Source organism: Antechinus flavipes, chromosome 4 (assembly GCF_016432865.1).
Source record: "Antechinus flavipes isolate AdamAnt ecotype Samford, QLD, Australia chromosome 4, AdamAnt_v2, whole genome shotgun sequence".
Classification (NCBI taxonomy): domain Eukaryota; kingdom Metazoa; phylum Chordata; class Mammalia; order Dasyuromorphia; family Dasyuridae; genus Antechinus; species Antechinus flavipes.
Genome location: NC_067401.1, coordinates 331097950 through 331120625, shown reverse-complemented (window position 1 = coordinate 331120625; position 22676 = coordinate 331097950). Strand labels below are relative to the sequence as shown.

The 22676-nt window shown below is 35.3% G+C and overlaps 1 protein-coding gene across 3 annotated transcripts in view; it reads left to right on the top strand.

Annotated features, from left to right (window-relative positions):
• The window catches only part of PLAGL1 (PLAG1 like zinc finger 1), a 141129-nt gene extending 121153 nt beyond the window's left edge, over window positions 1–19976 (top strand). Inside the window, exons 5-7 of one of the 3 annotated variants that reach the window (XM_051997892.1) lie at window positions 1415–1584; window positions 1843–1912; window positions 17690–19976. In XM_051997892.1, coding sequence (XP_051853852.1) covers window positions 17694–18959 — 1266 coding nt within the window. In that variant the 5' untranslated portion in view covers window positions 1415–1584; window positions 1843–1912; window positions 17690–17693 and the 3' untranslated portion in view covers window positions 18960–19976. The other 2 variants (XM_051997893.1, XM_051997891.1) reach the window with 2 other exon arrangements.
• Window positions 19977–22676: the final 2700 nt, after the last annotated feature.

Sequence of the window (22676 nt, the reverse complement as noted above, 5' to 3'; positions counted from 1 at the left end):
TAGGGTGAAAGTAATGAGCTTGGTTTTGGACATGTTTAATTTAAGATGTCTACTGGACATCTAGTTTGAGATGTCTGAAAAGGCAGTTAGAGATGTATGAATAAAAAGCATGATTTGATGTGGAGAGGGAAAGGATAGAATGATAGTATATTGTGCTCAGATAAAGGAATTTCAGAACATAGAGATGGTATATTTGCGAGAGATGATAAAATAATGATCATCTTTGTGTATGGTTATGGTTGAGTGAGGAACAAGTCCTGTGAAATGAATAAATTGAGGAACTATAAGGGAATATGAGGAACTATAATAATAAATTGAGGGATAATCACTTTATATGTTGAAGGCCCCTAATATGAATCAGGAGTTGAGGAAGGAGGAAAGACTGAGGTATTAAACTAAACCTTCAAAATTAACCTGATGATTGTATTCCTAATGGACAGGAATGCAGAGAGACTGCCAGGCTTGGTTAGAGTGAGGAAAACTTGGGTTCAGATTTCACCATGGACATTTCCTATTTGAGTTAAAGGTGTGACCTAATATCTCTCAGCCTCAGTTTGCTTTTCTATAAAACAACAATAGAACCTAGCTCTATCTAGGCTCAAATGAGATCATATATGTATTTTGCAAACACTAATGCTTCTATATAAATTCCAATGATGCAATTGTAAATTGTCTCTATGAGGATGGCACCTACAAGCCCATAATCAGCCTTAGCCAATCTGTAGGTCATTTGTTTTTATTCTAATAATATTCATCTTCACAAATTGCCAATTCATTGCAATCCAATATGTAAAGAATAGTTATACTCAGATAAAATATTGCTTTTACCAGTCTTACTGCACAGTAATCATGTAACCAAATAAGATGAGGTGAATACAAATGTACTCTTATCCCAGTGTCTTATGGAAATTTAAACAGGTGTGCTAAACAGTTTATATAGCAATCACAATATGAGGAGAAGGACACATCCCAATTTTTGAATAAGCAGGACTGATTTTGTTTATGAATGAACAATTCATATAAAGTGGATGGTGGTAGTGATGGGTTGTTGGGTTTCTTTTCTTTCTTTTTTTTTTTTTTTGCCTCTTTTCTCTCTTTAATCCATGCTACTGAGCTGAATGCTGAACTGAAAGCAAAGTTCTTTGTGTATAGAGCCATATTTATAGGAAAAATTATAATTTTCAAAAAAGAATCTGAGCTTTTTGTCTCAGCCATCTTTTTGACCCTGAGAAATCTGCTTGTAGCTTTTTTGGTAAAAGTCAGAATGTGGAATGACCCTCCAATGGAAGAATATTGGAAAGGGTTTTTATAACCCATCGTTTCACTTTTCTTTCTAGGTATTTGATCATAGCTGATGGAGAAATTTTTTTTTGAAGTAGCTAATGTAAAGGAACTGTTTCTATTTTCTCTACAGATAAAATCTGGCGACTTGGAAATGGTCCAACTGTAGTGATGAGTTTGACAACTTCACACCACGGGAATCTCACCTGTGCCTCAATAAACACAGATTATCAGCTCTCAGCTAGAGATTGCCTAAGAAGCTGGGACTTGGAAGACTAAAAAAGCAAAGCAAAAGAAACAGAGGTACAAACCTAGGCAAAAATTATTTGCCTAGAACCTTGGTGCCATCTCTTTTGGCCTCAAGCTTGTGTAGCTCCTGCGATTTAGTTAGTGTATACAGTACTGTTCTTCCACTTGTGCCTAAATGGGACAACAACCCAGCAGCCAGACTGAAGACGAAGGGGTGAGAAGCAAAGTCCATGGCAACTTATCCTTGCCAATTATGTGGGAAGATACTCCTTACCCTGGAAAAATTCACTATCCACACTTACTCCCACACAGGGGAACGTCCTTACAAGTGCTTGCAGCAAGGCTGTGCAAAAGGGTTCATTTCCAAATATAAGCTCATCAGGTAAGATATCACTGGCTGTTGCAGAGTTGGGGGGAGGGTGGCGGCAATGCTGAACTAAATTTAAGTGGATAACATTGGTGTAGTAGTTTTCTTCCTTTTTTCCTTTTTTATACTTAATAATATTTTATTTTCCAATTATATGTAAAGATAATTTTCAACATTCATTTTTGTAAGATTTTGAGTTCCATATTTTTCTTCCTTCCTATTTTTCCTTTCCCCTTTCTAAGACAGCAAGGAATCTAACTTAGATTATATATGTTCAATCATGTTAAACATATTCCCATAATAGTCATGTTGTAGAAGAAGAATCAGAACAGAAAGAAAAAAACAACAAAAGAGTGACAATAGTATACTTCAATCTGCATTCAGACTTCTTAGTCCTTTCTTGGGTATAGATAGCATTTTCTATCATGAGTCTTTTGGAACTGTCTTAGATCCTTATATTACTGAGAAGACCTAAATCTACTATAATTGATAATCTTTTGGTGTTGCTGTTACTGTGTACAATGTTCTCCTGGTTCTGTTCACTTCACTCAGTTAAGTTCATGTAAGTCTTTATAGGTTTTTCTGAAATCTGCCTGCTCATCGTTTCTTATAGCACAATAGTGTTCTGTTATATTCTTATAACACCATTTATCCAGCCATTCCTCAATTAATAGACATCCCCTCAATTTTCACTTCTTTGCCACCACAAAAAGAGCTGCTATAAATATTTTTCTACATGTGGGTTCTTTTCCCTTTGTTATGATCGCTTTGGGATAGAGACCTAGTAGTAGCATTGCTGGATCAAAAAGCATGCATAGTTTGATAACCCTGTGAGCATATTTCCAAATTGCTTTCCAGAATGATTGTATCGGTTCACAACTCGACCAACAATGCATCAGTGTTCCAATTTTCCCATATCCCCTCCAAAATTTATCATTTTCCTTTTCTGTTATATTAATCAATTTGATTGATGTAAGGTAATGCCTCAGAGTTGTTTTAATTTGCATTTCTCTAATCAACAGTGACTTAGAGCATTTTTTCATATGACTATATAGCTTGCTTTCATTTCTTCATTTGAAAACTACCTTTGACCATTTATCAATTGTGGAATGACTTATATTCTTATAAATTTGATTTAGTTTTGTGTATATTTTAGAAGTGAGGCACTTATCAGAAACACTGGCTGTCAAAATTGTTTCCCAGATTTCTGCTTTCCTTCTAATCTAGGTTGCGCATTGGTTTTGTTTGTACAAAATCTTTTTAATTTAATGTAATCACAATCATCCATAGGAGCTTTCTTTTGAGGACCCAGAATATCCACTAGAGGGGGTTTAATTAAGATGGAGAGCCTCTATGAGTGTTATTGGCAAAGCATCTCTAATGTACTGGCATGTGTCAGTATTCAGGGGAAAGGACTGCCTTTTTAGAAAAGGCAATCTGAAAAGGCAGTGAGAACATACTTCCATTTTAGCTTTCTTTCCTGCCATGTTAGAAGATAAGCTTATTACATTTTGTATGTAGTGGTTGTTTTGGTGAGTCCTTCAGATTGTAGCTACACCACTAATGATTAATTCACATATTTTTGTGTGTGCTGTATATCATAAATGTGTGCTGTCATGTTACCTTAGAAGATAAACTTCATGAGGGACATTGCCTTTTGTAATATATTTTCAAACTTCTGTTATTGCTGCTTTTTTGTTTTCAAGCTATCACTTTCTAATGTTGCCCTTGCTGCTTTTTTGTTTTCGAGATGTTATCACTTTCTAATATTTTCTCCCCTCTTTGATATAGAACCCTTCTTTATATAAAAAAGGAAAATAATAAAGCAAAATAATCTAACACAATGTCCCACATCTCACAATGTGTGTCACATTCAACACATGGAATTTACCACTTCTCTACAGAGGGAAGTATACTGTTGGAACCAAGATTTGCCATGCATTTATTCTGAATTCAGATTTTTTTTAAAAATTATTTTAACATTCTTAAAAAAACATTTTTGAGTTCTAAATTCTTTGTCCCTCCACTCCCTTCCCTACCCATTGAGAAGGCAAGCAATATGATATCATTTATACATGTAAAATCATGTAGGGCACTGAATTCTGATGTCTTTTAATGTTGATTAATGTAGTTATGTTTTTGTTGCTCTATTGGTTTTACATTCTTTACTCAGCATCAGTCAATATATCTTTTCATGGTTCTCAAATTCCTTATATTTGTTATTTCTTATGGTGTTATAATATTCTATTATATTGACATATATAGAGGAAGAAGAAGAGGAAGAATATGGATTACGTATAGGAAGTGTGTCCAGCGGTGTGTCTGTGCCAGCAAAACCTGAAAGAAGACCTTCACTCCCACCATCCAAACAAGCTAATAAGAATCTAATATTGAAAGCTATATCAGAAGCTCAGGAATCTGTTACAAAAACAACCAACTATTCTACAGTCCCACAGAAACAGACGGTTCCAGTTGCTCCCCGAACTCGTACTGCTCAGGAAGAATCTCTAATAGAAGTGGTCCAGGGGCAAAGCAGGCTCCCCAGATTAAGTCCCCCAGTTCAAATAGAGTAAGCAAAAGAACAGAGTTTAGAAAGAATTCAAGGAGCTCAACAAAGGCAGTTGTTTTCCCGACTGCAAATTGACCCAGTAGTGGAGGAAACTTTACAAATGAGTCCAGATTACTATGACATGGAATCCATGGTCCATGCAGACACAAGATCGTTCATTATCTAATTGATGAACCCTACTTCATTTCTAGTTTTTTCTCCTACAGAAAGTGCTGCTATTTCATTATCAATCCAGTTCAATTCAGCAAGGATTTATTATTACTAGGTACTTTGCTAGATGCTGTGGATACAAAAACAAAGGTGAAACGGCCCCTTCCCTCAAGGAGCTTATATTCTATTCAGGGGGAAATAATAAATGAAAAAAAATAAATACAAAATAATTTATAAAGGGCACAATCTAATATAAAGCCAATTAGCAAGTATTTATTGGGTGCTCCTACAAGCTTAGGACTATGGAGACTACAAATGTGTGATACATTATTTCTGCCTTTACATCACTGGGGACAACAGAAATAATACACAATAAAAATAATGTTAGCTAATGGCATATTTTAATAGGTCCAAAATTGAACCCATTATCTTTCTCCTAATCCTCCTTACTTCTGAACCTCTCTGTTATTGTCCGTGTTACTACCATCCTCCCAGTTACCCAGACTGAATTCCTAGAGTGCCATCTATGATGTCTTGCCCTATTTCACCTTTTCCAGACCCAGCATGATTTTATTTTTGTAATATCTCTCATCTATCCCACCTTTGCAACTTTGATGCTGCCAGCCACTTGGTGCAGGCTATCATCGTCTCACACTTGAATTATTGCAATAGCTTTTTGGTTATCTCCCCGTTCCAGTCCATCTTCCACTTAACCTTCCTTAAGTACAAGTCAGGCCATTTTACTTCTGTTCCTATCTCTGTTCAGTTAACTCCAGTGGCTCTCTATCACCTCCTGGATCAAATATGAAATCCTTTGTTTGGCATTCAAAACACTTCAGAACCTGACTCTCTTCTATCTTTTCGGTCTTCTTGCTCTCAAGAGCAAGGGGTTGTCTTTTACTTTTCTTTGTTATCAACAACACTTGGTTCAATACCTGGAACACACAGTTTGTTGTTGTCCAGGTTTTTCAGTCATATCTGACTGTTTATGACCCCTTTGGGGCAAAAGATACTGGCAAATGTTGGCAAAGATACTGGAGTATTTTGCCTTTGCCTTCTCCAGATCATTTTACAAATGAGGCAACTGAAATGTCAGTTAAGTGACTTCCCTAATGTCATACAACTACTAAGTGTCTGAGACCACATTTGAATTTAAGAAGATAAATATTCCAGGCCCAGTGCTCTATCCACTGTGCTACTTAATTGCCCCTTTTGGCACACAGTAGGCACTGATTGAATATGATAAACTCTCAATACTATGATGAATGACTTAATTCGCATTATATAATGTAGTAATGCACAGATGTTAAACACATGTAATCTCCACAATTTTCTCAGCAGCATACTATTATTCTCCAAGCATTTGTTATTGTTCTTGAAAAGATCAAGATACACTTAATTTAATTCAGAATTTGCAATAGATGAAAATGGATTATTTGGATTTTGAAGCTAATAATAATAATAATCATTGACATTTAAATAGAATTTTAAGTTCTGCAAAAAAAAAAAAAATCTCTTATCTCATTTGATCTTCACAACAATCTATTGTCTCTGTTTTACAGATGAGGGAATTTGAATCCTATGGAGTTTAAGTGGCTTGTCCAAATTTACTGAGGCAGTAAATGTTAGAGGTGAGAGTTGAACCTAAGCCTTCTAACCCTAGAGTCAGTATAAGAAGGCAATGGAAGACTGGTAGATAGAAGTCTCTAACAGGCAGATGTAAAGGAAAGTTAATTAACATTTAAAACTGCCCACAAGTAGGTTGGCTATCTTATATATGGAGTACAGGGTTCAGTGCCAAGGACAGAATATCCAGGAAAGCCCACATAATATAATCTCTCTCCTCTCCTTTTTTTGATTTTGGCTAGAATGCTTGCTAAAATATTTTTCTCCTCTCTTTCCTCTCTCTCCTTTTTCCTTATCTATTTCCCCTTCCCCCGCAGTGATTTAAGGATAATTCAGATTCAGGTTAAAGTCTCTTTCTCTAATCTTTAATTCTCCTGCTGTTAAGTTTGGTTCTCTTTAGAAATTGGTCACAGCCAGCTCCATGTAAGTTGTGGGGGGGGTGGTTCTGTGAAAGCTTATTGTTGGATTACTGTGCCTCCACCTGATTCTGGCTTCCTCTTTGAACAGAACTCTATATGTTTCAGTCCCACTCTAGCTCTCTTCCTCCTGAATGCTCTCCAAAGGATCACATTCCCAAGACTTGCATGCTAAATTAGTTTTATGTAATAGGGAGAACAAATTAGAACAGAAAAGGAGGGGCAGGTGGGGGAGAAGGAAAGGAACTGATCAGCATAGACAACAACGGTATGGCAGATACTGAATTTCTTCCTATAGAGAGCAGCAAGAGGCTTTCTGTTTAGATGCTAGAGAAGGGAAAGGAAGGGCAGGGAAGGGAGGGAAAGAGAAGGAAGAGGAAGGGTGGGGAAGGAGAAGGAAAAGAAAAGGAAAGGGATGGGGGAGGAAAGAGGAAGAAGAAAAGAAGGGGAAGAAAAGGGAAATGAGAAGGAAAAGGGAAAGAAAAGAGAAAGGGAAAGGGAAGAAGAAGAAAAGGGGAAAGGAAAAAGGAAGGAAAGGGAAGAAACATTTATTAGGTGCTTACTATACATTAGGCACTGGGCTAAGTAATTTACAAATATCTCATTTGATCCTTACTACAGCTCTAGGAAGACAGCCCTATTATAATCTCCATTTTTCAGTTGGGGAAATTGAGGAAAACAAATTAAGTGACTTGCCCAGAATCACACAGTTAATAAATTTCTGAAGCAGAATTTGAAATGAGGTCCAGCACACTATCCACTCTGTTACCTAGCTGAGGGCTCCTTTAGTTAAGTGCCTTCTCTCATGGTGGCAAAGGGAGGACATGTCTGAAGGACCGATTCCATTCAAATTTAATGCAATTCATTGCACAATCTCTACATCATACCTTCCCAAATGGTGGTTCTTAGAGTCTTTTGCAAGGCAAGCACTGAGTATCCTCATATGACCTTCAAGGTGTAGAATGTGCTTTCCCCTTTCAAATTTTGTGCCTTTACCTTTCAATCTTCTAACTTTTTCACAAACCAATTCTCATCCTCTATACCCACAACTTTCCAGAGTTTGTCTTCATCACAGGCAATGCTGTACATTTTGGGAATTATTGAGACTGAAAAACAGGACTACATTCATAACTCTTTACTGTTAATGAAATGTTTTCTTGATTCCCTATGCATATAGAGAAAACATAAGATTGTTTTAAAATGGCAGTACACACATAAATACTTTATATTAGAATATGCTTTTTTGCTTATATTTCAATAGAGGCACATCTAATTTAACCTCTTTCTTAGTAAATACTTTAAAATATCTACTCAGAACCCCATGCTGTATAGATTTTAGAAGCCTCTATCTGCAGTTAGAATTTCTTATTCAAAAAAGGTTAGGATAAATAGAATGGTAAATGGGTATGTCAGAGAACCTAGTTAAAATCTTAATATTACTTGAAAATAGTATTGACCATACTTAAGATACAAATATGGATAATAAGACTTTGGATAAATTTAAAGTACATGTGAGAGAAAGATATGGACAACTGCATTTCTAAGATGCTAAGATTTCTAAGATATACATAAATGCTAGATATTTAAGAAAGATAGTGGAAATATAATGTTGCTGGAATACTAATAAGACAATAGAGAAGGTGTCTTAAGCAGAATTTAGAAAGAGGAGAGGGATGTGGTTTGGTGGAGAAAATTGAGAAGTCTGTTCAATATAGTACTTTAAGTAGAGAAAAAAAAGGAAGCTGGACAGTTTAAGCAAGAACTGCTCTCTCCTCCAACTGCCCAAATTTCTTTAGTGTCCCATGCCCTAAATTCTGGACTAACCAGTGACAATATAGACTTTCAAAAGGATGGAATGTCACTCCACCTCCTTTCTTGTCTCAACTGTAACATAAGATGCATTTAATGGTTTAAAAGTAGGAGAGATGATAAATAGGCTTGTCTAACAAGAGAAGAGAATACAGTCTGTAGCATAGCAAGAGATGCAAACAGACCAGAACCTGAGGAGTTTGTGGCAAGTTGTGGGGAGAGGAAGAGGAAAATTTGAGACTTGAAATCTGTGGTTAAGAATTTTAATTTAAAAAAAAAGAATTTTAATTTGATGAGAGAGATCATTGGGAGCCACAGAAGCACTTCAAGGCATATGACATGATGAAATAAAAATGATACTTGAAAAAAGGAATTCTTAACTGTTGGGTGCGAGATAGATTGAAGTGGAAAACATAGGAACAAATTAGTAATTAGTAGGGTGATCCAAGTGTGAGGTTATAAAGGGTAGATTATGATGCTGTAGATCATTCTACCAATCATCTCTTTTCCTTCCTTTTTTGTGTGGCAGTTGGGGTTAAGTGACTTGTCCAGAGTCACACAACCAATAAATCCAATCCTCTCTTTCATCAAGAAAAAGATGCCTGGGCTTGGAACTCGTTAAAGTGCTAGAGGGGGTGTGATGGTAACAAGAATAAGGAGAGAGATATGTCAAAGAGTATAATGGGTCTTTAAAGTAGAGAGAATACTGAAAATGTTACTATACTAAGGAAATGAAAAGGGGAAAGAAATTATACTAAGTTTTTTCAGTATGTTTTAAGTATTCTAGTATACGTTTCTTATAAATAAAATGAAAAATAGTCAGAATTAAACTGTCTTCATGCCTTTTGACATCTTGATAACAGATAAACCCAAAGGAAGTTAAAGGCAGAGAGAAAGGAAAGAGAGAGAGGGGGTGGGGAGTGGGGGGAAGAGAGGTAACTACACTATTCACAATAGCTACAATCTGAAGAGGAAATGAGTGGCTATTAATTTGAGAAATGTCTAATCAAATTGTGGCATGTAAATGTAGTTAAACATTATTATTATCCCTAAGAAATGATAAATAGAAAGAATTCAGAAAAACCTGGAAAGACTTCAGTGAACTGAAGCAGAACAAAGTAAGTAGAAACAGGAGAATGACTACAAATAAATAATCATGGAAATATAAAGAAAAGCAATACTGAAAGACATCAGAACTTGAATAAATACAGTGACAATTCATAATATCACAGGATTGATGAAACACCCCTCCCATCTTTTGGTTGTTGATAAACTATTGGTTTAGAAGGAGGCATGCATTTTCAGACTTGGCTAATATAGTAATTTGTCTGGCTCAATATCTTTTTGCTACAAGAGAGGATTCTTTTGGGATGGGAAGAGGAAATCATAAGGAAGTACTAGCAATGTCAAAAAAAACAACTCAGCATCAATAAAACAGTTTAAAAAGAGGTCAAGATACACGAATGGAATGGGACATTACTATGCTGAAAGGAATTACGAATATGATGAATACAGAGAAGCCTGAGAAGATCTATATAAACTGATTCAGAGTGAAGTAAGCAGTGCTAAGAAAAACATAATGACTACAATTCAAATGGAAAGAACCACCAAAGATAATTGAATGTTATAAATAACAAATGCAAGAGAGAATTGAGGATATCTCTGAGATTGGGAGCCTGGTTGATTGGGAAGTGATGACCTAGACAGGAATAGAAAAGTTGGGAAAAGGAAGGCGTTTGGGGAGGGGAGAAGCAGGTAAGTTCTGTTTTATAAATGTTGAGCGAAGTGTCTATAGAGCATCCAATTCAAGGTGTCCAAGAACCAGTTTATGACACATGACTGTAGATCAGGAGATTGACTAGAGCTGATTATATAGATCTCAGACTCCTCTGAATGAAAGTGATAACTAAACTTAAGCTTTTTGTGAGTGTAGAATGAAAAGAATTGATTGTTTTCATTCACTTTTTTCTTTTTTTATTATAGCTTTTTATTTATAAGCAATATGCATAGGTAATTTTTCAGCATTGACCCTTGCAAAACCTTCTGTTCCAATTTTTCCTCTCCTACCCCCCACCCTCCCAGATGGCGGCAGACCAATACATGTTAAATATGTTAAAGTATATGTTAAATACAATATATGTATACATATTTATTCAGTTATCTTGCTGCACAAGAAAAATCGGATTTAGAAATAAGTTGTTTTCATTCATTCTTAAAGAGAACCAAAATGACATCACTATATTAGAGTCAAGTTACGGTGTGTATATGATTATGGCTGATCAAACCAGTTTGAGCTTGGAATACTTGACCACAGGTCAGGCACAAATAGTTCATGTGAACATTTGGGGTTGATTCTTAAAATTTGTGCATCTCATGTTTCTTTTGAGCTACTTCAATTCTACTTTGCTCATAGAACACAGCATCTTCTATGATGAGGGTATGACTTGCTGAATGGTGATGTGCTGATATCTTCCATGACATACAATCAATTTCAAGGTCCTTAAGAGAGATCTTGACAGCTTCTTCTGGCCACCAGATGAGTCCTTGCCTTATGTTAATGCTCTGTAGAAATAGTCTTTTAGACAAAAGATTAAAGAACCCAGGACAGATCTTTGTGGGTACCCACAGTTAGTATGTATAATATAGATTATAATCCATCAAAAGAAAGAGGCGTGCTCAAACACCTAAAAATAATAGGACCAAAAATGAAGACTACCATGAAAATCCAGAGAAGAGAGAATATCATAGAAAGAGTGGTCAGTAGTATCAAATTCTGTAGAGAAATTAAAAAAAAAAAAGATAAGGATTTAGAAAAGACCATCAAATTTTGCAAAGAAAAGAGAAAATTTTGGAGAGAGCAGTTGTATTGAGTGATGAATTTGAAACTAGATTGCAAAGGGTTGAGAAAAAAATGAAAGTAGAGAATGGAGTAACAAAGTATGCCAGCTTTTTCCAGGAGTATGACTGATTAAAGGTAGGAGAGCTGTAAAACACTAGATTAAGGGTATGGTCGTCAAGAGAGGATTTTTGAAGGAAGGGGAGTATTTAGGCATGTTTGTAGGCAGTAGGGAAGTAAAAGCAGTTTAAGTTAGCTGGGGATTAGTGCAGATAGAGAACATCATTCTACATGGATAGTTGGTAGCTTTCAAAAAAGAGGCTGTTCAGCTTTGTGGGCAATGGTTCAGACTCCGAGCACATCCAACCCATTGAATCTCTTCAAGGGGCACCAATAAAGCTTCCGAGCCCAAACCCTGCTTTCCTGGAAGCTCTGCCATCAAGGCTTTCTCACTGGTTGTGGGAAATTCAGTATTTTGCCTTTATGCCTATTGGAGTTCATGATTCTAGAGGTTGATGCTATTCTGCTCCCAAAAACATAGGATGTTTTTTGTGGTTTACTATTGGGTTTGGGATGGGATAAATAGATCTGAGAAACATCAGCATAGAGAGGGTAATTAAATCCATGGGAGGTGATGAAATCACCAAATGAAGTAATGTAGAGGAAGAAGTGTTATCAATATAGAACTCTGAGGGACAGTTAATGAAAGACGATATGATCTGGATAAGAATTCAGCAAAAGAGAATTAGTGATTACATAGATAGAGGAGAACAGCAGGGACAGACATGTGAGCATATCCTGAGACACAAGTCTGGAAAAGCCTGAAGAGTTTCTTCAGCTGAGAAGCATCTACAAATATATTTTATAACTAATCCCTTTGGTATGGGCTAGATGACTAAAACAGGGTGCTCTTATTGTTAGTATTATTATTTTACTGTCAGCAATACAGTCAGATACTTAACTCACCAACAGGAAACAAGAAATCTTTAAAAGACAGGCCATCTCTGTTAGCCATCCTACCTTCGTGTTACAGTCAATCAGTCTGTTACAGTTACAGTCAGAACTGTGTTACAGAGAAGATTCCTGTATAGGAAGGAAGTAGATTAAGTGAACTTTCTGCCTGCTTTCAACTCTTAGATCTTCCCCCCATAGAGCAAGAAAAAAAAGCCAGAATTTTCTGATCATTGAGTCTTCTGAAACAAAGTTCTACTGTATTTTGAAGTCTTGAAATGTCATGGACCTCTCATTGGGAGGGTACAGTATCATCCCAAAGCTTCTTTCATAATGATTAAGACTATTGATAAATACTTTAATCCAGTCAGACATCTCATGAGACTAGACTCTACACTAGGAAACTTTGAATTTAGGTCACACCATAATCACTCTTTTTCTAGTAATGTTCAGGATATGGGGATATATTCTTAACATGTTCATAACTTAGAACACCTGGCGGATCAATTCTTTTTCCCATTATTTTACTGGAAATTTCTAGCATACCCTACAAACAGCTACTACGCCTTATCACCAGCCAGATCTTTGTTAATGTGTTCTATACCAGGAAAGTAAATGACTTATCTTTATACCTCTGCTCATAGTTCTGTCACTGAATTGGTACCACTGTCCCTTATCATAGCAGAACAGACAAACTCTTTGTTCTTTGGTCCAATACAACACTCTGGCTTCTTTGACAACTAGAGGGCATAGTGGATAGAGCACCAACCCTAAAGTCAGGAGGACCCGAGTTCAAATGTGATCTGAGATTTCTTCTTAGCTGTGTGACCCTGGGCAAGTCACTTACTTCAGAAAAAAAAAAAGACAATGTTTGGTGACCAAAATGTAGAAAATCCTAATTTTGGGCTGCTGGCACTTGACCTTCGATGGTATTAGAGAGCTTCTTAAACTTTTTCTACTCACTACCTCTTTTTGTCTGAGAAATTTTTATGTACTCTAAGTAGATAGGTATATAAATCAAATATTTTCTAATAATAAATCATAATTTCACAACTTTCACATGCAGTTATGGGACCTCATACCCACAATAGGCGTTGAACTAGATTGATTAAAAAAGGTTAGGATGAGTGTGAAATGAAATGACAAAGGAATGTTAAAAACTTTATTCAAAGGGAGAATGAATTGATGTTTTACTTATTAGTAGTATTGTAGTATAGATACAGCACATTGCAGTGAATGGGTCCTTGGGCCTGGAAAGACCTGAGGTTCAACTTCTACTTCAAACCTTGCTAACTGTGTCCCTGGGCATGGCACTTAACCTGTGTTTGCCTCAATTTTCTCATCTATAAAATGGATATAGTAACAGTACCTACTTTCCAGGATTATTCTGACACCAAATGAGATATTTTCAAAGCACTTAGCATAATGCCTAGGTTCATAGTTAAACACATAAATGTTAGCTATATTGCTAGTAGTAGTATGTGTACTGGTTTAGTCATTATCATATATATATATATGTGTATATATATATATATAATATATATATATATATGTTAACCTTCTAAGATTTTTTATTCTACTCTTTCAATTTTCCATTTTATTTTCCATGTTGGTCATTGAGCCTGGAATAGCTGTTCTACTGGTGGGAGGATAAGATGACCGTGTTAGAGTTTCTTATACATTACAATTTTTTTCAGGTTCTTAATTTTTGTAATTTTCTTACTAGTTTTAATTCTTGTTTAATTTCTTTGACTATATCTTTTTTGTCAGTCTTTTGGGAGATCTTGAATTGTTTTATTCCCTATTTCTATTGTTAATGCATTAGCTGGCTTCATTGTGTATTTTTTTTAATTGTTAGTACTTTGCAAAATTGTATTTTGCTTGATTTTTATTTGGGGGGATCCTTTTTTTTTTTTAAGCTGTTTTTCACAGAATCTGCGATTGCACAGGGGCCATCTGGTCTAACCCATATACATGCAAAGAATCCCTTTTATAATACAAATGAAAACTGATGATCTGGTGAGGGGGCATTAACTGTTAGGATTTTTTTTTTATTATTAAACCTCATTTGCCTCTTTGCAATTTCTACCCAGTATTCCTTTTCCTCTTATAGGTCTAGTGTAACAAATTGAATCTCTCTTCCATATGACAGCACTTTAGATACTTGGTCAGTCCTAAATCTTCGCTGTTCTGGGATAAACATATCTAGTACTTTCTTAGGATTCTCACAAGGAATGATTTTCCTGGTTATCTTCCTACATATGTTGTTCAACCTACCAATGTTCTTTTAAATATATAGACCAGCACTGAATAGTACTGCAAATGTAATCTGGCTAGAAAAGAGTATGGTGGGGCTATCACTTCCATCTGCTAATCCCCATACCTCTAAATGAAGTTTAGGATTAAAACAGCCTTTTTAGTGGAATTTTTTTTTTCATATCGACCTCAGATGTTGAATTTTTCTTTGTTTTTTTTTGATAGGTATATGAAGAAGGAACCTTCATACCTCCTCCTCCACTATCTTAATCAGAAAGCCCTATCATTTCTTACTATCTTCTAGGATTTACTTGACTTGTTTTTGTTTAATTATGTGTTGCCTTTAAACAAAATATAATTTGTTTTATCCCCCTCTTGATTACATTTTTTACATTGCCTTGCTTGAGATTTTGTCTATTCCTGCTTTTTTGTATTCATCTGAGATGAAATATAATCTAATCTTTCTTTTAACACCATATCCTTTTATGTTTTAAGTATTTTTCATAAACATATCTCTGTGTATATATACTGGTAGAGTTTTGTTTTTAAATTCATTGTTGTCATCTTTATTCATTTTATGGGAAAGCTCATCTCACATATTAAATTGTTTTTTTCCTATAAAATATTGTGATTTTTTTTAAGCAGGTCGTAGTGGTGGTGGGGGGAACAAATCCATTTTAGGACGTATAGTTTTTTTTGTTGTTGTTTGTTTTGTTTCAGTATATCCTGATTCTATCCTTGCTCTTCCCCTTCCCCTCCTCTCCAAATAGGTTTTTGTACTTTTTCTTAAAAATTGGCTCTCCATAGTAATTTTCTTTGAACCAATCCTTTCTTTAATCCATCCTCCTAATTCAGATAGTCTTCCTTCCCTTCCCTAACTAATTCAGCCTACATCATTATAATCTTTTGGCTTTTATTTAATTTTTTCCTCTTTGTCCCTGAGAAGGATATGGTCCATGAAATGCTTTCTTAATATCATCCCCACTTCTGTACTTGAAGCATTTTCACCTATGGTTTCCCTCCCACCTCCCAATAAATTTTTTTTCTTTCTATTTTCCTTCCTCCTTCCTTCTCCCCCTTTCCATCTCCTTTTGGCCTCTTTTCTAGTATATTTTTTGAATACCAAACTCAAAGTTTGTTTCTCTTCGTTTCCTCAGTGACCTTCACATAGTGAAAAATCCCAAGGATCTCTAGTTTTGTTTTGTTTTTTCCTTCTCCGTTTCAAAATCTGAGCACAGGATGATCAATTAGTCCTTTGAAGATACTCATATTTGCTTGCCTTTCTTAAATTTGTTCTCTATATTTGCATTTCAAAAACTGCCCAATTTTGATATTTTCACAAAAGAAAGATTGCCAAGACATCAATTCTGATCGATTCATTTTTTTCCTAAAAAATTATTTTCAACTTTGTACATTCTTATTCTTTGGTGCTAACCATTTTCCACTAAATTTTGGCATATTACATTCTAACCTTTCCTTTCATTTTCATTAATATTGAGTAATCCCAGGTGATTCTGACTGAACTTTCTGTATTATCTGTCTCTTCCTGGATGATTGCAATTCTTTCTCTTTGATTTTGGAGATCTAGAGTATGAAAGCCACATATCTGTGATTCAAACAGAATAAAACCTAAGATTTCAGTCTAACAAATTGTAAGCTTTGGAGTCTTTCACACTGCATGTTCCAATTTTGATTCCAATTGCTTGGAATTGATTCCAATGCTTCCAAGCAATTTTTTATTCCCCCCAAATGGGATGGATTTTCTTTGTTTTATTATTATTATTATTATTATCATTAGTGAGGCCAATCAGTTTTAGATTCTTTAAGTTCTGTTTTTCAAGAACGGCTTTTGGATATTTTCCAGGATATCTTGGCTTGAACAATTCTTATATCTTTGAAGTTTTTTATTACATATCCACCATTTTGAATGTCTAGTATTTTAATGAGGTTTTCTGATTTCAGTTCTAAGCCACTGATTTACTTTTTAAGTGTTTCATTAAAAACTCCAGGTTTACAACTAGAGTTGTCTCTTCTCTTTGTTTTTAATTAGACCCTCCAATTGCTTTCCAGATTCTTGTGGTCATTCCATTTTATTTTCTAGGATTTCAGTTTGCTTATTCATTTCTTCAATTTTTCTTCTGGCTTTTTTTTTTCCTGGAAAGCTTTTCCTATCAACATTTCCTCTCTTCTTTCAGTTATTGTTCTTTTATTTGGTACATTTTCATTTATTTTCAGGTAAAGCAGGCAATTGAGTTTATATATAATCTGTCAGCTTGTCAAAAATCCTTCCCTGATCATTTTCAGTGTAGTTCCTGGGAAAGCTTTAAGACAGACTTTCATTTCTGCCTTCAGACCAGTTATCAGTGGGTCCTATAGTATCAGCATTAGGGTGTAACAGCAATTTTATTTCTTATAAAATAATTTTATGCCAGGCTTTATCAGTTTATATAAATTTTCCCAAACAAACTAGAAAGGTTCCTGCTCTCAAGGAGTTTAAATTTTATTTTAATAGAAAAGATCAAAATATTGGAGCAGAGGCTAAAGAAGAGCATTTTGGACAGGAAAAGAATGGGAGATTGATATTAAAGCAAAAGATTGATATTAAAGCAAAAGATTAAGAATCTTATTGGTGAATTTATAAAACTCAAAATAAAACTGGAAATATTAACAGTAGATTTCTTTCCTTTTTTCAAGATTCTTAGGAAAACAGAAAACAATAAGAGATCTCTAGATAGTTCATTTTTAATAGTTTTAAAGATCTTTCTATATATTAAAGAGGGAATAATGATATTACCACTCAACTGGGATGTTGTTATACGGACGACATTTAGGTATCTTTGGATTAGCAGTGCAGTGTAGAGATTAAGTTCAATTACATTTATAAACCAGAAATTTCCAAATTAGCATTTCATATCTCTAGCATACATTTGCCTATGGAATACACAAATAAATTAGATTTGGAGATGTCTTATGATGACATTTTGTATTTACTTGTATAACATTACCAATCCTAAACCCATGCACCTCTAAAATGTATTTTCCTATAATACATACCTTATAGACATGAAATTAAATTTGCTCTGTCTTCAGAGATTGCATAGTTCTCTCCTGAAGCAACAGGACCTTCCTTAGCTCAAAAGCCTCTGAAATTCTTGTCCATTTATTTTTTTTAATCCTAGGCACATGGCCACCCATTCACCACAGAAATCCCATCAGTGTGTTCACTGTGAGAAGACATTCCACCGCAAAGACCACCTAAAGAATCATCTTCAGACTCATGATCCCAACAAAATGGCCTTTGGGTGTGATGAGTGTGGAAAGAAGTACAACACCAAGCTTGGTTACAAGCGGCATTTGGCTCTACATGCAGCCAGCAGCGGAGACCTCACATGCCGGGTTTGTGCCCTAGAGCTTGGGAGCACCGAGGTATTACTGGATCATCTCAAAGCCCACACGGGGGGAAAGCCCCCTAATGGAGCCAAGGAAAAGAAGCATCAGTGTGACCATTGTGAGAGATGCTTCTATACTCGGAAGGATGTTCGGCGCCACCTGGTAGTCCACACAGGCTGCAAAGACTTCCTGTGTCAGTTCTGTGCCCAACGATTTGGGCGAAAAGACCATCTTACTCGACACACCAAGAAAACGCACTCACAGGAGCTGATGAAAGACCAGATGCAAAATGGAGACCTGCTGGGCTCACTTAATGCACATTCTCCTCCATTTCAGCTCAAAGAAGGAACTGCTGCATTGTCCCCTTTTCCTTTAGGTGTCTGTGTACAGAACAACGGGTTTGGGAATAGCTTACAGGCAGATGTACAAGACAGCACACCTGGTCCCTATGAACAAAGCCTACAGCACTCACAACCGCTTCCCGATTCTTTAGCAGCCATCCAGCCTTCAGCATCTCCAAGCTCACCTTCTTGTAACCTTCAGCATCCCGAATATGACCTAAGCTCTACCTCATACTCCCCACTCACCCACCCCAAAAATCTACCCCTCAAAACAAGTTCAAAGGGATTCTGCAATATGAACCTCCTTGAGGAACTGTCTTTGCAAGAGCCTCACTTAGCACCCAGAATTAGTCCAGACCTTGATCCAGCTAAGGGGGTTGCAGACAGATTAAATGTTCACAAGGAAATAGCAATGCCTACTGATGCTATGAACAGGGCGTCATCATCACCTGCCTCTCTGGATATCTCCCACCTCCTGGGGTTTTGGCAGCTGCCTCCCTCTCTCACCCAAAATGTCCATGGGAACAGTCCTATGGCATTGGGACATAGGGAATCACTACCCCATAGACTCAGCTGTTTGGGACAACAGCAACAAGAACCACAGCTAGCCATGGGCAGTGTCACTCTCAATCAGCTCCATCTTCCTCACATTCCTCATACTTTCCCTGCCAGCCCCAGCTCTACTATCCTGCCTCATTTTCACCATGCATTCAGATGACTTCTATTTTAAGAGTAATTTTCTGTCATAGAAAACTTTTTAAACAGTAAAGCCATGTGTTTTAAAGGCCAGGTATAATGCAAGAATAGAAAAACAGGATTGTCTGCATGAAGGCAACTGGCTTCCTATCATAAAATTCTGAAAAACACACATAAAACCAACCAACTGCATGTATTGTGCCAATTTGCCGTGAGTGTTCATGCTTTGTACCAAATTTTATAGTAAGTGAGTATTCTATAGTAGAACTGCAAATACTGCCATGATGGACATATAAAATGAGGGCTGCTACATAGGTTTGGGTCAAGGGGAAATTAATTTTAAGCCATGCATCATCGTAAAAATGATATATAAACAGTGACGATTTTTATATGGCCTCTAGGTGGACCACTACATGAACAAGGGCCCTACCTAGTAAATGAACTTTGGGAAACTTCTGATTTCTTCAAGATGAGAAGATGTATTGTTTCTTTTTCTTTTAATAAAAATAAAATACCTTTTTATGGGGGATTAAATTTAACTAGGCTGTGGACTTCAGTCTACTTCAGCAGTTCAGGGATTTTCTGTCTTCAGGGTTGGAAATAGCTTAGTTACTACTGCCATAGCAAAATGAAAGTCTTAAAAAAAAAAAAAACAGCTTCTTATAGAAAGTGTTTTTTAAAAAATTATTTAGTTTTCATTTTCAACAGAATGGCAAGGATGGTTTGACGACTCCCCTAGTTTCTCTTAAAGGCCTAGATGATTATTTAGACAAATTCAGCAGGAAAAGTCCCTGTGGGTTGATCCTTGGTTAGAACTTATGATGTGTGCAAATAATGCACAGGTCAATCAAGAAAGACATTTGTTGATTTCAAGAATTATTATTATTTCAGTAGGTTTATGAGATTACTTTGTCTCAAAGAAAACCCCTTGTTGAAGATTTTTATTTGATAAATTTGGCTTTAAATATTATTGTACTTAGGATCCGAAATGCTGTTTTTCAACACATAATAAATGCAATATTTTTCAATTCCTAAAAAATATACATTTATTTGAAGTCATGTTCTGGTCTTTACTCATCTTTCCACTTGCACTTATGTTTTCTAAATATGAATTACTAACCTAATTTGGCCTTTTAAAATCTCATTTTTAACTTTGTCCAAATAAAAGAGTAATTTTATTTTTTACCAAAAAAGAATGTTGTTTAATAGAAAAAGTGTACTGTGAATTTATTATTGAGTTTATGTTTAAATTTAGTAGGTTTTTATTTCTGAAAGGGTTATCTTTACATTTCAATTTTTGATACATAAAAAATACACAAATATACTTTAAAAATAGAGGTGTGACCAAGAATTTTACTATATTCATCAGGAATGAAGTTTTTGCTGACAATTTATTTTCTGTTACAGAAATAAGTTATTTTCAGCTTCAGTTTCTTCATCTGAAAAATGAACAGGGTTCATTTCACCTCTAAACCTTTCACCTCTAAAGTTATCTAATACTTTCCATTTATTACAACATATCATGATTCCTTCTATGTGCTATTTTGTGTGTGTATATATGTGCGTATATGTATACATACACACATTTAAAAAAACTTCTCTGAAAATACAGTAGTCTTAAAATGTCAGTCTACAAGGTGTAGATTAGTTTTAAAATGTTTACAATCTTGTCTAAAATTGTATTTCTAGCAAAAATTAATAATTTGTAGATATCTATAATTGGAATGTTATTGAAAGTGCCCTATCCCATTATTCTGGCACGATTTAACATTATTTGCCATTTGTTAACTAAGAGGATTAAAGAGTTCATAAAATCTTTTGCCCAATAAAGTCCCTTTCATAGAGGCAATGCTCAGTATATTTATTAGCTTGAATTGAAGATGATATACTGACCAAAAATATTTTAGAACTATCAGTTTACAGTAACAGGAATAACATTGTTCTTTGCATATTAAGATTGATGTACCATTCTTGGGGACATACATTGGGCTTAAAAAAAAAATGGGTTTGTATTTTCTTATCTAGAGGGCCATTCTCCCCCTTGTGGCTGAAAGCATATATTTGAAAAACAAGGAGCCAAAGTTAGAAGTACCAGAACTGGCCAAGGCATTAGATGGAAACTATACCCTCAATTAATACAACAAACCAAAGAATATTTCAGCTACATAGTTGTTAGGGTTTTTTAAACTATCTTTTAAAGGTAGTGTGGTAAAAATGGTTGTTTTATTTTTTGTAACTATTTAATATTTTTCCTCAGATTCAAAACAACATTTTTTGCTTTTTTAAAAAACTTTTGAGTTCCAGATTCTCTCCCTTGTTGCAAAAAGAGTTTTTTAAAAGAAAAAAATACACAATTTTCTGTGGTTCAAGTTTATGCTGCTCTTTATTCTTCATTAGCAATTTCATTCTTTTTTTTAAAAGATAGATCAGTTATTTTTACTGGGCTTAGATCAATATTCTGTTGGTTCATTTAGAAATGTTACTCATTTAACTTAAATGATCAATAAAGGGACAAGTAGCTTCCCTTAAAAGTAGTCCACAAAGTTTTTCAAAATGTAATTCTGCTGCTAGTATCTAGTATTATATCTACACAAAACAAGGTAGGTTTGTTTTACTTTAAGGATTTGTTCAATACTGCGGCTTGGAAGGAGGAATCATTGAGGTTAGAGGGAAGAAAATTGTTTGATTTTGCAATCAACAAAAATTGTTAAGTAGGCACTTACTTAGTGCCTAGGCACTAACTAGGCACTGGGAATTCAAATTACATAGAATGAAATTTCCTATTTGCAAGAGCTTACTTCTAAATGGGAGAGACAAGGACACATTTAAATATATACTAATATATTTAATACAAGGGGGTGAATAGGATGAAAAAGTTCATCAAGAAGATAATGGTTGAGCTTAAAGGACAAGAGAGACTTTGAGATGGAGATAACGAAAGAGCACATTCCTGGCAGGTGCAATACTTATATGGGAGATGGACTGTCATGAATGAGCACTAGAGAAGGTCAGTTTAGGTAAAGTGCAAGTGTTGGGAGGCAGATATGCTTAGTAAGATTACAGAGATTGGACAGGTTGTATAAGACTTTTTAGAAGTTGATTAAGTTTTTTTTTTGTCGTCGTTGTTGTTTTTTATTCTAGAGGCAATAGGAAGCTCCTGATTAAAATGGGAAATCACATGAGCAGATATATGATTAATGAAAATGATTTTGGCCACCGTGTGTAGGATTATCTAGAATGGGAAGAGGTAGGAGTCTGGGAAACCAGTTAGGAGGTGGTTGCTATAATCTAGGTAAGAGGTGATGAGGGTTTGAACTAAGTTGTGAAATTAGGAGGAAAATGTTATTAAGGTTGTGGGAGGAAAAATAAACTTTAGGTTTAAAAGTATAACTAAGTGCTTTAAAAGAACTTAATTTGTTGATCCTCAAGATCACCAACTATGAAGAATAAGTGACAAGTACTTTTTTAAATGAATAAAGGGTTGCTGAGCTACATAGCAAGTCAGTGGCAAAAAAACAAAAAAACAACAATAATCCAGGATTGTGGATTTGTTCAGAAGCTCGCAGTAAATTAATGGGAATTTAGCTGCCCCCAAATTCTTGTCCTGATAAAAAAAAATTAGGTTGTTATTAGAACCATTCTAGGTTGCATTTCAAATGTTATTAAATCCAATTTAATGCCTCTTAAAATATTATGCAATAGAAACTTCTTTCAAAAGGAGTGCTACATCATAAATTTG